General features: G+C 47.4%; 1 protein-coding gene across 6 annotated transcripts in view; it reads right to left on the bottom strand.

The window, feature by feature from the left end:
• PER3 (period circadian regulator 3) overlaps positions 1–14,027 on the bottom strand; it is a 60,484-nt gene that overhangs the window by 26,670 nt on the left and 19,787 nt on the right. For 3 of the 6 annotated variants that reach the window (XR_014806987.1, XM_084962684.1, XM_021095271.2), the window contains exons 10-15: positions 11,227–11,332; positions 10,038–10,169; positions 9,492–9,618; positions 2,934–3,066; positions 2,360–2,484; positions 1,958–2,128 (exon numbers count right to left, since the gene is read on the bottom strand). Coding sequence is in view for 4 of the 6 variants with exons in the window: in XM_084962684.1 (XP_084818810.1) it covers positions 1,958–2,128; positions 2,360–2,484; positions 2,934–3,066; positions 9,492–9,618; positions 10,038–10,169; positions 11,227–11,332 (794 nt within the window). In the remaining 2 variants the exon portion in view is untranslated. Of the gene's footprint in view, positions 1–1,957; positions 2,129–2,359; positions 2,485–2,933; positions 3,067–9,491; positions 9,619–10,037; positions 10,170–11,226; positions 13,851–14,027 lie in introns of all 6 variants that reach the window. The other 3 variants (XR_014806988.1, XM_021095272.2, XM_084962685.1) reach the window with 2 other exon arrangements.

Below are 14,027 nucleotides of genomic sequence, written 5' to 3'. Positions count from 1 at the left end.
GTATCTCATACTCCACTGATCCTGCTAGAGATTCAAACATACCTGTAACGGGAATGGTTTCTGGAGACTAACTGTCAGTTTAGCATCTCTCCCATCATCTGTTTGCTGTGTGACTCTGCGCAAGCTGCTACTTAACCTGTCTGTGCCTTGACTGTCCCATACAGAAAAGGCAAGTAGTAGCTTGCAGGGAAATGCATTTGCAGTCATGGTGCTCAGACTCGACTCACTATTAGAACAGGGTGTAAACTCTAGGAACATGGGGTTCTTGGAACGCAAAGACAGGTGCCATTCCAGAACACCTGGGCTCTGATTCTGTGTTTTCTCCTTAGAATAAAGACGTGGATGTGCAGATGCTGGGACTGGTTTGAGATCAGGAGGAATGAGAATCAGGCAACATCCCTTATTCCTTAAATGAAAGCATAAAGATTTCAGTGTAAATTCTTTCAAAAGAGTAACATAAGACCAGGGCACATCAAGCACAGTGGCACAGTCAGAAAAAGAGCTTTTTCCATGTTAGGCGAGCCACGACCCTGCATGGGCTGTGTCACTGACAGCCTCATGTGCACGGAGGGATCCACGCCACTTAGGACAGGTGCCTACAAAATACGCATCTGCTCTGGTCCCGAGGGACTGGCTCGATAAGCCTCTACCTGAGGCTAATCAGCAACAGAATCTAATCCCACAGCAGTTGTGCCTCTGGCCTTTCCCACCAATCCAGGGCCCACCTGATGATATATGTGAACTCTCCATCTCAGAGGGCATTGTGAGGATTAACTCAGTTGATTTATATGACGAACTAAGAGCAGGGAGGGGTCCAGCGTGACAGCTCCATGCAGTGTTTACCTAGAGGCCACTGAAGACTGGCAAAGATAAATTAGACATAATCCAAAAACCTGATTTGACATGTTTCCCACCATTTCTTTACCTACCAAATCCTTATGAATAATGCAAAAGCCAAAAAGACAGGTGACAGTAAAAAGGAATGAAGACCTCGGAATAATTTCCTGAGTCATCATGTTGTTAAAGAAAGTGAGTTTCTGGAGTTTCCGTCGTGGCTCAGTAGAAACGAACCCGACGAGGAACCATGAGGTTGCGGGTTCGATCCCTGGCCTCCCTCAGTGGTTAAGGATCCGGCGGGGCCGTGAGCTGCGGTGTAGGTCGCAGACACAGCTTGGAGCCTGTGTTGCTGTGGCTGTGGTGTAGGCCAGCAGCCATAGCTCCTATTCCCCTAGCCTGGGAACCTCCATATGCAGAGGGTGCGGCCCGAAAAAGCAAAACATAAAAAATAAATAAAAATAAAATTAAAAAGCAAAAAAGCAAGCGAGTTTCAAATATGCTCCCCTCATTGTTATCAGACAAAACTTGAACATGCATGTGAGATGCGCAGTCACAAGTATAGCCCAAGTTTGAAACCTTCGTCAAGGTCAGCCGCCAAGTGACCATGGCGATGCCCTCAACCCCCGACTAAGAACAGCTCGTGCTCACTGAGTACTTCCCACTGCGGGTCAGGAACCACCTGTGCTTCATGTGTGTCCAAAGAATTCACTGGCAAATGACATAACTAAGAAATATAGTCCCGAATATGTGACCAATATAAACGTGACGACATTCCCAGCAACACCTGACCTGACTTAAAGAAAGAAAAAAGATGCTTAGGATTGAGAAGTCATGACTCGACTTGTCTTCTCACAAGGGTGTATTTCCCACTGAGTATATTTTCTTTTCTTTTTTGTGGCTGTACCCACGCATTTGGAAGTTCCTGGGCCAGGGACTGAATCTGAGCTGCAGCTGTGACTGACGCCACGGCCGTGGAACACGAGATCTTTTAAGCCACTGCATCAGGCCAGCGCCGGAACCCTCACCTCCATGGAGACCCAAGCCGCTGCAGTCAGGTTCTTACCCTGCTGGGCCACAGCAGGAACTCTGAGTATATTTTCAAGTAAAGGAGGCCTGGTACCTGACTCTGGTGGCAGGATGTGGACAATGGTGCTGCAGTCACTGCTCTGGCTCACGTCCAGGTCCAGAGCTGTGGTGCCCACGGGCCCTGGAGCCCCTCCTATGGCGTCTGTGGACCACCCGGTGGCTGGCACTCCTGATGCAGGCGTGGCTGGGATCCGAGAAGCAGCTGCTGATGCAAGAGCAACTCACAGTGAAAAGGAAAATTCCCAACAGGAAACTCACACCAAAGACCCCAAAGGTTTGCAGACAGACATAGCCGACAAGTTAAAGCCTATGGGTCGTAAAGAGGCAGGAAGACACGAGGATTGCCTGTGATTACAATGAAATAATTCAAGGCGAACCATTAAAGAGGAACAGAGAGGGTGGCTCTTGATTTAACTACGAAGGGTGCTGCCGTCACCTGGCTGCGCCGGGGCCTCGCCTGCTCCAGGGTTTGGTCCGTCTTCTCCCGAGGAGGAGGACGCTGTGTTTGTACAGGACCTGCACTTTCTCTTCAGAGCTGGCATGTCGTGGCTCTTCAGGAACCTGAAGCGACATAACTTCTGCTCGCGCGGTTCTCTCTCTGCCCCCGGACTGGCCACTCCCCTGGTCTGGCTTTTCTCACCCCACTTCTGTCTGGGGAAGCATCACCTTCTTCTTGGGTGACGTCCCCCCTGCCCAGCCCAGCCCGCCTCCCGGGGTGGTGACACCCCCCTCATGCGGGTCTTGAACTGATGCTCAACTGTTCATTTCTACGAGCATCGGGCTCGTCTTCTCAGCCACACCACAGCTCCTTCGAAGGAAGGGGGCATCTTCTCTGCATCCCTAACTGGACCCCCGAAATGCCCCCTTTCCTGTACATTGTAGGCAGTAGGTATCTACCGATTTCTAGCGAAAAATCAAGACGCCAGCCCTTAAAAATGATAGAAAGGCTCCAGAATGACAACCTATGCTTCCAGAAAAACTAACATGTTACCCAAACTCGTGCCTCACACCTGATAACACTATCAATACAGTTGATCTGCTGATAGGATGGGCTGTGTTGATCCGTTTCCAAATCCTCACACGACTCGGTGCACATGCGATCATTTTTCAAGGTCTGGAAGGAAGAAAAGGCCTCCTGCTCACCTGACAGAGAAGGAAAGGATATGCGATTAAAAACACCATTTACTCGAGAACATACACTTGGTCTGCAAAGTTAGATCAGGGTATTCTAGGATACAGACAGTCAATATTATGTAGCTATGAAAAAAGAGCTCAGGAGCTGCTTCTGTGGCTCAGCAGGTTAAGGACCTGATGTGGTCTCTGTGACGATGTGGGTTTGATCCCTGGCCTCGATCAGTGGGTTAAGGATCTGGTATTGCTGTGAGCTGTGGTGTAAGTTGCAGATGCGGTTCAGATCCAGAGTTGCCGTGGCTGTGCCGTAGGTTGGCAGCAGCAGCTCGGACTTGCCCCCCTGGCCTGCCTGGGAACTTCCATATGCCACAAGTGGGGCCATAAAAATGTTCTTAAAAATAAAAATAAACTGAGATCTAAATGCACTGATGTGGAGAGATACCACATAGAACAACGACAATACGAATAATCACATTTGTATCTCTTTAAAAAGGGAGCGAAACAAATGCTTCATGCACAGACCATCAGGGAACAAAACCACAGGTGAGAGGCTGACTGGGATCTTTACGACGTCACTACCTGAACTGGCGGGTCTGGGTGTCACTGGGGGTGACAGACACCGTGTGCTTATGTGTTGCAATGGGAAGTGCACAGAACTGCCTCCGCTCAACTGGTGTCCAACAGACCCTCCTACGAGGACGGAGCTGTCCTTGACTTGGGCTGACCGGCGTGCTGGGCAACAGCACACACTGGGACTAAGCACCGATGTGTGGTCAGAGCAACTGAAAAACGAAACCTCAAACTCTCTGTATTTCTCATTAATTAGAATTTAAATTGCCAAAGGCGGCTAGTGGCTACCATACTGGATAGCAGAGGTACAGAGAGAGGAAGAAAGCCCTCAGGCTGGAGTGCTAAAGAACTTGAACTTTCGGCAGAGGAGCATATATGGGCCAGGAAAGGAGACGTGGCTAGAAAGAGGAGACAGCCTGCGAGGGACTTGTGTCATGGAGACCAAGCAGGTTTCAGGGAACAGCTACATTTTCAAGCAACGCAAGGAAGTAATTACATAATTGCTGTTGACAGGGTGAATGAGAAATATTAGCTACTGCTGCTGCTGCTGCTGTTATTGTGGCCTTGCCTGCAGGATGTGGAAGTTCCTTGGGCAGAGATCGAATCTGAGCCACTGCAGTAACAACACCAGACCCTTAGCCCACTGGGCTGCTGGGGAACTCCCCATTGTTATTATCAATAAAGGCTATTTTTGCTGCTTGGAAGAGCCTTCTCTATTTTCAGAGAATTGTGGGAAAATGACTGCTTAGCTTTCACTCATAATTTTACTTTTACTTTTTAAAGAGCTTAGACTTGAAGACGTAGTCACAGGCTTACAAAAATGGTCCAGAGCTGCCCCCCCCACACACACTCTTTACCCGGCTTCTACTCACATCCCGGCTCATGCAACCGGAGTGGAAGGAAGGACCCTAGGAAGTCAGTGACACCCCGAGCTGCAGGTCATCTGGATTTCCCCTTTTCCCACTACATGTCCCCTTTCTGGTCCAAGAGCCTGTCAGGGTCTCGGCGTGACTTCAGTGGTCAAATGCCTCCCCCCACCCCACCCCCGGTCTCCCCTTGTCCTTCGAGATCTTGACACTTTGGAAGAGTCCAGGGCAGGATTTTCTTTTTTAATTAGTTAATTTATTTTTGTCTTTTTTTTTTTCTTGGGCCGCACCCAGGGCATATGGAGGTTTCCAGGCTAGGGGTCGAATCGGCCTACACCACAGCCAAGGCAATGCCAGATCCGAATAGCATTCCGATCTTTGTACGTGCCCACTTCTTTATCCATCATCCATAGATGCACACTTAGGTTGCTTCCATACCTTAGTTATTGTACCTGATTCTGCAGGGGACAATGCTGAATCTTTTCCAGTTGGCGTTCCCATTTTCTTCAGGTAAATACTCATAAATGGGACTGCTGGATCGTACGGCAGTCTTCTTTTTATTTGTTTGAGGAGTGCCCATACTTTTTTCCACAGTAGCTGCCTGAGCTTATATTCTCACCAACAGTGTAAGAGGGTTCCCTCTTCTCCACATCCTTGCCAACACTCACTAGATCTTGTCCTTTTGATGACCGCCCTTCTGACAGGTGTGAGGTGACTCTTCACTGTGGTCGGATGTTGAACACCTTTTCATGTACCTACTGGACATCTGTGTATCTTCTCTGGAGAACAGTCAGGTGTTGCTGTTGCTGTTCTTGAGTTGTATTAGCTCTTTACATATTTTGGACATGAACCCCTCATTAGATATATGGCTTGCAAACATCTCCTCCCATTTTGTAGGTTGCCGATTTATTTCAAGGATGGTTTCTTTTGCTGTGAAAAACTTTTAAGTTTGATCAGGTCCCATTTGTTTATTTTTGCTTTTGTTTCCTTGGTCTTAGGAGACAGATCCAAACAAAATACTGCTATGATGTATGTCCGAGAGTGTTCTGCCTATGTTTTCTTCCAGGAGTTTTATGGGTTTTGGTCTTACCTTTAGGTCTTTCATCAATTTTGAGTTTTTGTAATATGGTGTGAGAAAATGTTCTAATTTCATTCTTTTCCCATTACCACTTATTGAAGAGACTGTTTTTTCCCCTCTGTGTATTCTCACCTCCTCTGTTGTAAATCAGCTGGTCACATAGTCACGGGTTTATCTCTGGGTTTTCTATTCTGGTCCATTGCTCTGTGTTGGTGATTTTGCCCGTACCATACTGTTTGGATTACTGTAGCTTTGTAATGTAGTTTGAAATCTGGGAGTATGATACCTCCAGTTTTATTCTCTCTCTAGATTATTCTGGTTATTCAGAACTTTTTGTGGTTCCATATATATTTTAGGATGGCTTGTGCTATTTCTGTGAAAAAAACGCCATTGGGACTTTGACAGGGATTTCACTGAATCTGTATACTGATTTGGGAAGCATGGACATTGGTACAATGCTAATTCCTGTAAGATATATCTTTGTATTTATTTTTGTCTTTTTCCATTTCTTTCATTAACATCTTATAGTTTTCAGTGTGCCGGTCTTTCACCTTCTTGGTGAAATTTATTAGTAAGCGCATAGTTTTAAGTTCTACATTTAGGTCTATGGTAAATTTTGAAGTGATTCTTGTATAATATGTGACATTCATGTTCATTTCCTTACGTATGATGGATGTCTAGTCACCAAATATCATTTGTTGGAAACTTTGTCCTTTGTGCATTGCCTTGACCTTGCACCTCTGTCAAAACCGACTGTTGTTTGTGAAAGTCTATTTTTGGACTCTCTAATCTGTCTGCTGACCTATCTTTTCACTGATATCATTGTCTTAATCATTGCAACTTCCTAATAAATTTGAAATCATGCGGCGTGAGTCCTCTAATACTGTTTTCATTTTTCAAAACAGTTTTGGCTAGTCTAGTTCCTCTGTCTTTTCACATAAGCTCAGGGTTCAGCTTAATGACGTCTACAACAACAGCAAAAAATCCTGATGAACACTTAATTGGGATTACATTGAATGTATTGATCAAACTGGGGAGAATTAACATCTTAGCAATATTGAGTAATCCAAACCATTAACATGGTATATTTTTCTGTTTACTTAGTTCTTTACTTTTTCTTTCTTTTTTGGGGTTTTTGTTTGTTTGTTTGTTTTGCTTTTTAGGGCCATACTCGTGGCATATGGAGGTTCCCAGGCTAGGGGTCGAATCAGAGCTATGGCTGCCAGCCTACACCACAGCCACGCCAGATCTGAGCTGCGTCTGCGACCTACACCACAGCTCATGGCAACACCAGATCCTTAACCCACTGAGAGAGGCCAGGGATCAAACCTGCAACCTCATGGACCCTAGTTGAGTTTACTAACTGCTGAGCCACGAAGAGAACTCCTACTTAGTTATTTTCTTAAAAATTTTAAAACATATAAACTTAAAACCTTACATTCTTGCTGTCTCTTGCATCTTGTATATAAGATACGCATACATCAAAACTGCAATGAACCTCATAGACGTCAGAACGGCTATAATTAAATCTACAAATAACAAGTGCTGGAGCAGGTGTACAGAAAAGGGAACCCTCCTATACTGCTGGTGGGAATATAAATTGAAAGAACCACTATGGAAAGTAGTATGGAGGTTCCTCAGAAAACTAAACATAGAATGACCATATGATCTAGCAACCCCACTCTGGGCATATATCCAGATGAAATGTTCATTCAAAAAGGTACATGTACCCATATGCTCACTGCAGCACTATTCACAACAGCCAGGACATGGAAACAACCTAAACATCCACTGACAGATGAATGGATTAAGAAGATGTGGTACGTATACACAATGGAATACTACTCAGCCATGAAAAAAGAACAAAATAATGCCATATTTGGATGCAACTAGAGATTCTCATACTGAGTGAAGTAAGTCAGAAGGAGAAAGACAAATACCATATGATATCACTTCTATGTGGAATCTAAAATATGGCACAAACGAACCCATCTGCAGAACAGAAACAAACTCACGGACATAGAGAACAGACTTCTGGTTGCCAAGGGGGAGGGAGTGGGATGGACGGGGAGTTTGGGGTTATTAGATGCAAACTATTACATTCAGAATGGATAAGCAATGAGGTCCTGCTGCACAGCACAGGGAACTCTGTCCAATCACGTGTGATAGAACATGACAGAAGATACTGTGAGAAAAAATGTACATATATGTGTAACTGGGCCACTATGATGTACAGCAGAAATTGAGAGAACACTATAAATCGACTACAGTAAAAATTTTTTTAAATAAGAGATGTATACAAAGACAATTTAGTACTGGTGTGTATCTCCGCTCAATTTCTAATATTTAAATTAGAACATTTTTATCTTTTAGCTGCAGTCTCATTTCTCCAGTAAATACGGATTTTTCTTAATTAGCTCTTTAAATGTGGAGGTCTTAAAATGTTAATAAGATCAAGATGCTCAGTTCCCTGAAGTTATTCCAAATGGTGACACATTTTCCTTCTCCCCCAAAGTCACATCCTATGTGTGTTGGTCAAATCTAAGCAGTAAGGAAATTCCAGGTTCTGAAACAGCACTGGAAGCAGAGAGAGGCAGGCACAGCTTCAATTTTATAAGATGCTGAATGACGGAGTGTGTATATACAACGTGTGTGTGTGTGTGTGTAAAATACGCAGCCTTTAAAACAACAGTACCGATGGTGTCATCAGACCAATGGCAGATGAAAAGAAATTGAATAAAGAAGAAGGTTAGGAAGGAATTTCTACCCTGAGACGAGATTACAGAGCTCAGGACGCAAAACTGTGGCACAAATGTGAGGTGGCAGCGAGGAGCACTGAGGGATCAGACGAGGGACAAAACACCTAGAAATTTAGGACGGAAATCTCCCCAAACAATTTCCTCTGCCAGGACATAGGATAATAAGACGGCAAGAAGGACACTTAAGATAAATCCTTTCCAGGAGGAGACCTGATGGTTACAGGGACCAAAAAAGTTGTCATTTCTATCTGTGCCCTGACATCTACAGCAAAAGAAGCAAACAGAACATGGAACCCCTCTGCAAAGGTAGGAAAAAACCCATAACTAAAGGGCAGGGCTGGCTCTATCTGGAGGGCGTCCCACGGGCTCTCCATGGCAGTGTCTACACGAGCAGCCGTGGGATTTGTGTGTTGTGGAAATCGTGTCAGGTCCCAGAAAATACAGCTACTCTTATTATTATTCTATTCTTGACCTTAAAGGAGAAATTTTATTTGAGAAAAAAAATATGTAATCAAGACAAAAGCCAAGCTTTCCATTCAACAGAGGCCACAAACCTTCCCACTTGTTTGAAGGGACAGGAAGGAATTAACATTCTAGCACCTTTCATTATCTGAAATGCATCCTGAAATTACGCCTTTTGGTTAAGGGACAACTCATGTGGGGGAGAAACCTATGAAATTTGTTGGTATTTTCAGAAGCGTCTAGGGGTCAGTCGGTCGAAGCTACAGCTACCAGCCTACACCACAGCCAGGGCAACGCGGGATCTGAGCCACGTCTGCGGCCTATACCCCAGCCAGAGCAACGCGGGATCTGAGCCACGCCTGTGGCCTACACCCCAGCCAGAGCAACGCGGGATCTGAGCCACATCTGCGGCCTACACCCCAGGCCCACGGCAACGCCGGATCCTTACCCCACTGAGCGAGGCCAAGGATCAAACCCGCACACTTATGGATCCTAGTTGGGTTCATTAACCACTGAGCCGTGAAGGGAGCTCCATGTTCTAACACCACTCAGCTTCCAGAAGAGCGTCTGCTGCTGCCCTTACTGTTATCATCACCGTTACTTTTGTTATCGGGGCAGGTCCGTCTGAAGAGCAGCAGCCCAGGGGGGTGGCTTCTTACCGAGGGCACCTGGGGGTGGGGGTGGGGTGCCCTGCTGACTCACCACCAGGCCCAGCTGTGCGGGTCCCCGTCACCTGCTTCTTTGGGGATTTGGTCCTTGACTCGCTGTAGAGCTGCTGACCTGGAGTCTTGACTTTGTCTACACTGGCGTGGACCTGCTGCAAAGTCGACTTAGGGAGAAGAAGGATAAAACACGTTTCAAAAATGATAAAAAGGCACATTAACAGATATAGAAACAGAGTACATTTAGCTTGCGTTTCTCCGGGGACCTAAGGACCAAGGGCGTGGTGACAGCGTTCATTTGGTCCCTCGGTGCCGCGGCTCCTGAGCACAAGTGAGTCTTTACGGGACTAACTCACTACAGGCCAATTTTCTGGAAGCGCACGGCAGACCCAGACATCGACCCCCAAGTGTGGTATTTTCTTCTGACAATTTTCCCAAACGAAAATGGATGAGAATGTCTATGATTGGGTCGGGTCTTCAGGTCCAGGGCAAACACTAAGAAGCCACATGTGCTGGGGCCCAGGACCAGCATGGGCACTGCACAGACGGCAGCACAGACAGGAAAGGACGCAGTCGGCTCACTCACCGCTGCCCTGGGCTCCTCCTCGCAGCGCCCACTGGACCCGCTGGAAGAGGCGAGGCTCACAGGATGCTCAGGTGATCCGCTGCTTCCCAGGCTCCCGCAGCCGCCATCGGCCGGGCTCCCCCTGGGGACTGGCTGCGAGCAAGGGGGCCTGTTTAGCCACGGCTTCCGCCGCAGTCAGAGGAGAGACTGCACCACCCACCTCAGAGCCTCCCTAAAGTCAGCACAAGGTAAGGCAGGGATTTCTGAAATCCTAAGTGAGGTGCTGGAAGGTTGATTCCCCTAATCCTGATGCTGCCGTACAAGACATTCCGCTCTCATCTCAGCAGATCTCAGGGGCAGAGTCTAGTTTCCTAGTCTAGTGTTTCTAGAACAACACACTTTTTAAAAGCCATAGCATAGCACATAAAATTTGGGGGGCCATGCTCCTATGCAGACGTTCCCTGGTCAGGGATCAAACTCGCGCCATGGCAGCGACCCGAGCCACAGCAGGGACAATGCCGGATCCTTAACCCTCTAGGCCACAATGGAATTGCCACAGTAAATCAATTTAACAAAACATGAAGATAAACTCTAGGCTGAGTTGGGAATGGACAGAACAAATTCAATAAATATATGCCGTACTGTCCCCTAAGAACTCGGCAGATACTTACTGAACCCTAGGGACTTTATAAAAGGCATTTTGAAAACTACTGGCCAACGGTTTTAGGGACACCATCAGGAAATACAAGTGGATTGATTGAATCTCTAGTAGAAGTCACTTTGGTGTTTGCTTTCAGTGGTAGTTTTTCCCATTTTTTTCTGAGCCCTGTTACCCCTCCCCCCACCTTTAAAACCGTAATTTTTTTTTTTTTTTAAATATTGAAGCCACAACACTGGCAGCGCTTGGGGTTCCAGGAGGGTTCCCTCATTTAGAAATAACTTCTCTGTCTCATCGCTTCCTGTGACTCAGTTTCCCATCTTCAAATGTTCTTACAAAAATGTCCTGTGTATTTAACACAGAAAGGAAAACTAGAAGGACAAAATTTAATTTGAAAACAAAAAGAGGAAGACGAAAATTTCTGGAATGTAGAGGCTAAGGAGTTCTTTCTCCTCACAGTTTCCTTTTTGTGAAGTGACTTCAAGGCTGAATGTTAAAAATTGAACACGATTACGGAATTGTGCGTTTGTTTTTTAAAATCTCTCACTTTACCTGTAAGAGAAGTTTGTGAATTTGTTCTTGTAATTCTGTTATGTCTTTGTCATTACTGTTCATCTTTTTTATTCTGGTGGCAAAAACATCCTCATTTAGTGGACTCCTACAAAATGCCAAGTGAAAGATTGAGTCAAGCCATTTAAACATCCGTTTGCAATGAAGTCCGAAGTGATTTTTAATAGAAGGATCAAACAATAAATCTATGCTTTTACAAAGCAACCTTTCAAGTATGGAAAATACGAAGCCCAAACTCTGTTCACGGAGGTAGAGAAAGTCCTAAGAAACAAAGGAGCCATTGAGAGGCTTCTTAAGTTTCTCTGTGGCTCTAGTTTTCAACCACGTTTAGCACTGTATTTATGCAGGTTCATGATCAGTGACAAGGAGTCTCCTTAGCTACTAAAACACCTTCGACCACCACCGGTCTCGAAATTTAACATGAACCTACTGAGTTCTGAGGAACCTTCTGCTTGTGAGAAATTTTGAGACCTTAAGTTCATCGAACATCTGGGCTCCTTGTACCCAGTCCCTTCAGCTGTGTAACAGAGATGATGCCATGTCCCACGCCAGCGGGGACGATGGGGCTGTCACAGCATCTTCAGCCTTATTTAGAGCCTGATTCTAGAGCATTTTCAATCTAGAGCTGAATCTAGAGACGACAGCAGTACATCTGCCACCTGACCGCAGCATGAGGCAGACTCGTTAACAGAAAGAGGAACAGGCAGGAACTGACGCTTGCTTGGGACCCCCTGTGATAGGAGTGCCCTGTGCTGTCACAAACATGAAGACTGACCTGCAGCCCCCCACCCTCACACGGCCCCCCCACCCTGTTCCCAAAGCCCCCCACCCCCCATACCCTCCCCTTTCCCTGAGCTGAAGCCCAGCTGTGAGGCTAACAGGTATTGCAGGGCTGGGGTCCAGGCCCCAGGCCGCACCATCCCGGCCACCACACTGTCCTGCCCCTTGGTCATAGGAGCGCGGTCAACATGGGAGGAGTACTGGGTCAGAAACGGCCCCTCCTGCAAACTCACGATCCCGGGGGGGGGGCAGGGTCCAAAGGTCAGAGGTGGAGAACCGTGCCGAGTCCCCAGCTAGGCGGCAGGGTTAGGGCCAAGGCCACACGCCCGACCCCCAGCTGGCTCCTCTCCTGTTTCTACCACGCATCCCGCCAGCTGCTTCTCGCCACTTAGCCCCATAGCTCAGCTCCCTAAAAAGGGACACGCTTCCCCAGAAAGTACAATCACGAGCAGGGTCATGCCCCCCATCGCACCCGCACCCAGACCTGGACCGAGCAGCCGGGGGTGCTTCGGCCTGTCCACCGGTGCCACCGGCACCAAGATGTCACGCACAAACAGCCTGGCACAGCACCCGTCTCACCTGTCCACCCCCCCGCAACCCCCCCACGAGGTCCTGGAGCTCAGCTCCTGGTCTGTTGCACCTGCTCCTCTGGCACCTCCCACAGCACCAACAGGGGCCGTCAGCCCAGGCAGCAGGTACGGCCGACAGGCGTGTAACCACACTCCCTGTCCCACGAGAGGCCCTTGGCTGCGGTTCAAGTGAGGTTCTGAAGGGAAACAGAATGGACTGCTCTGTGCTATGAGATCGGGGTGACCCTTCGCACAAAACTAAGTTCTGTTCTCATCGCCAATGGCATGACCCCAAATGACGTGCACGCAGGTGACAGAGGCACTGCCTTCATCAGACAGTGTCAAACTCGGCATGAGGTGGTGGCCGTGCTGCTGTCAGGAACCTGGCAGAGGGCCAGGGAGGAAAATCTGCTTCTTGGCTCCGCTGGGCAACTCCCTCCCTAAGTGATCGCCGGGAAACTCTATTTCACGGACCATGGGTGCTGTTCTGTAAAGTGAGCGGTCAGAGCACCTAACCTCCCTTCCCACGGGGCCACCGGGAAGCACGTGCTTAGAGCCCCTTGCTCGGCACTCACAGACCCCTCCCCACCTCAACTGCCACACTTTCCTCAAGGCTACGCAGGTGTCACAGCCATTTCTGTCCTCTGTTCTCCATACACCGCAGGTTTCACGGTGACAAAGAGAATGTCCTGTTTACAACCTCATGCTCAGGGGCCAGCACATCGCCTGCTGTGGGGGGACCAGTAGATACTTACGGAATAAATACACGCGTTACAGCAATTCTAGAAGTGTTACAGCTAAGGAGTGTTTTAGGTGAGAGGTCCACACCCACTAGACTCTCAACTCCGTCCCACATAACCCTGGATCTTGAGATGCAAATATTGGAATAATTCCTGAAAACCCTGAAAACACCATGAGTACGTGTGTCAGTTTATCTCAAACTTCTTTAATCAGAGAACTGAAAGGCCCGCTTGGGGGCCAGGTCGTGCTCTGGAACTGACGGGTGGTACTCAGACCCATTCCAGAGCTGTCCTTGCTCTGGGATCTCCTAGACTCTTCTGAGCATCCATCTGATCTTAATTTTTGTCTTTTTAGGGCCGTACCTGTGGCATATGGAAGTTTCCAGGCTAGGGGTACAATCGGAGGTACAGCTACCAGCCTTCACCACAGCCACAGCCACACCAGATCCGAGCTGCATCACCACAGTTCATGGCAACACCGGATCCTTAACCCACTCGGTGAGGCCAGGGATCAAACCTGCATCCTCACGGACGCTATGCAGTTTCTGAACCCGTTGAGCCACAAAGGGAGCTCCTGATCTTATTTTCATTTCCCAACAGGTTTCCCTACTGGATAAAAAAGTCTTTTCTGACCAACACAAAGAGCACTTACTGGGCAGTCCTATTTGTTATCTTAATTATTAAATTAGCTTTT

This window comes from Sus scrofa, chromosome 6 (genome assembly GCF_054392235.1).
Source record: "Sus scrofa isolate SSC_HxYL_T2T_F1_AM1 chromosome 6, Sscrofa_HxYL_maternal_Yorkshire_Landrace_v2.0, whole genome shotgun sequence".
NCBI classification, from domain to species: domain Eukaryota; kingdom Metazoa; phylum Chordata; class Mammalia; order Artiodactyla; family Suidae; genus Sus; species Sus scrofa.
The sequence above is the reverse complement of the archived record's forward strand: the minus strand, read 5'-3'. Positions and strand labels throughout refer to the sequence as shown.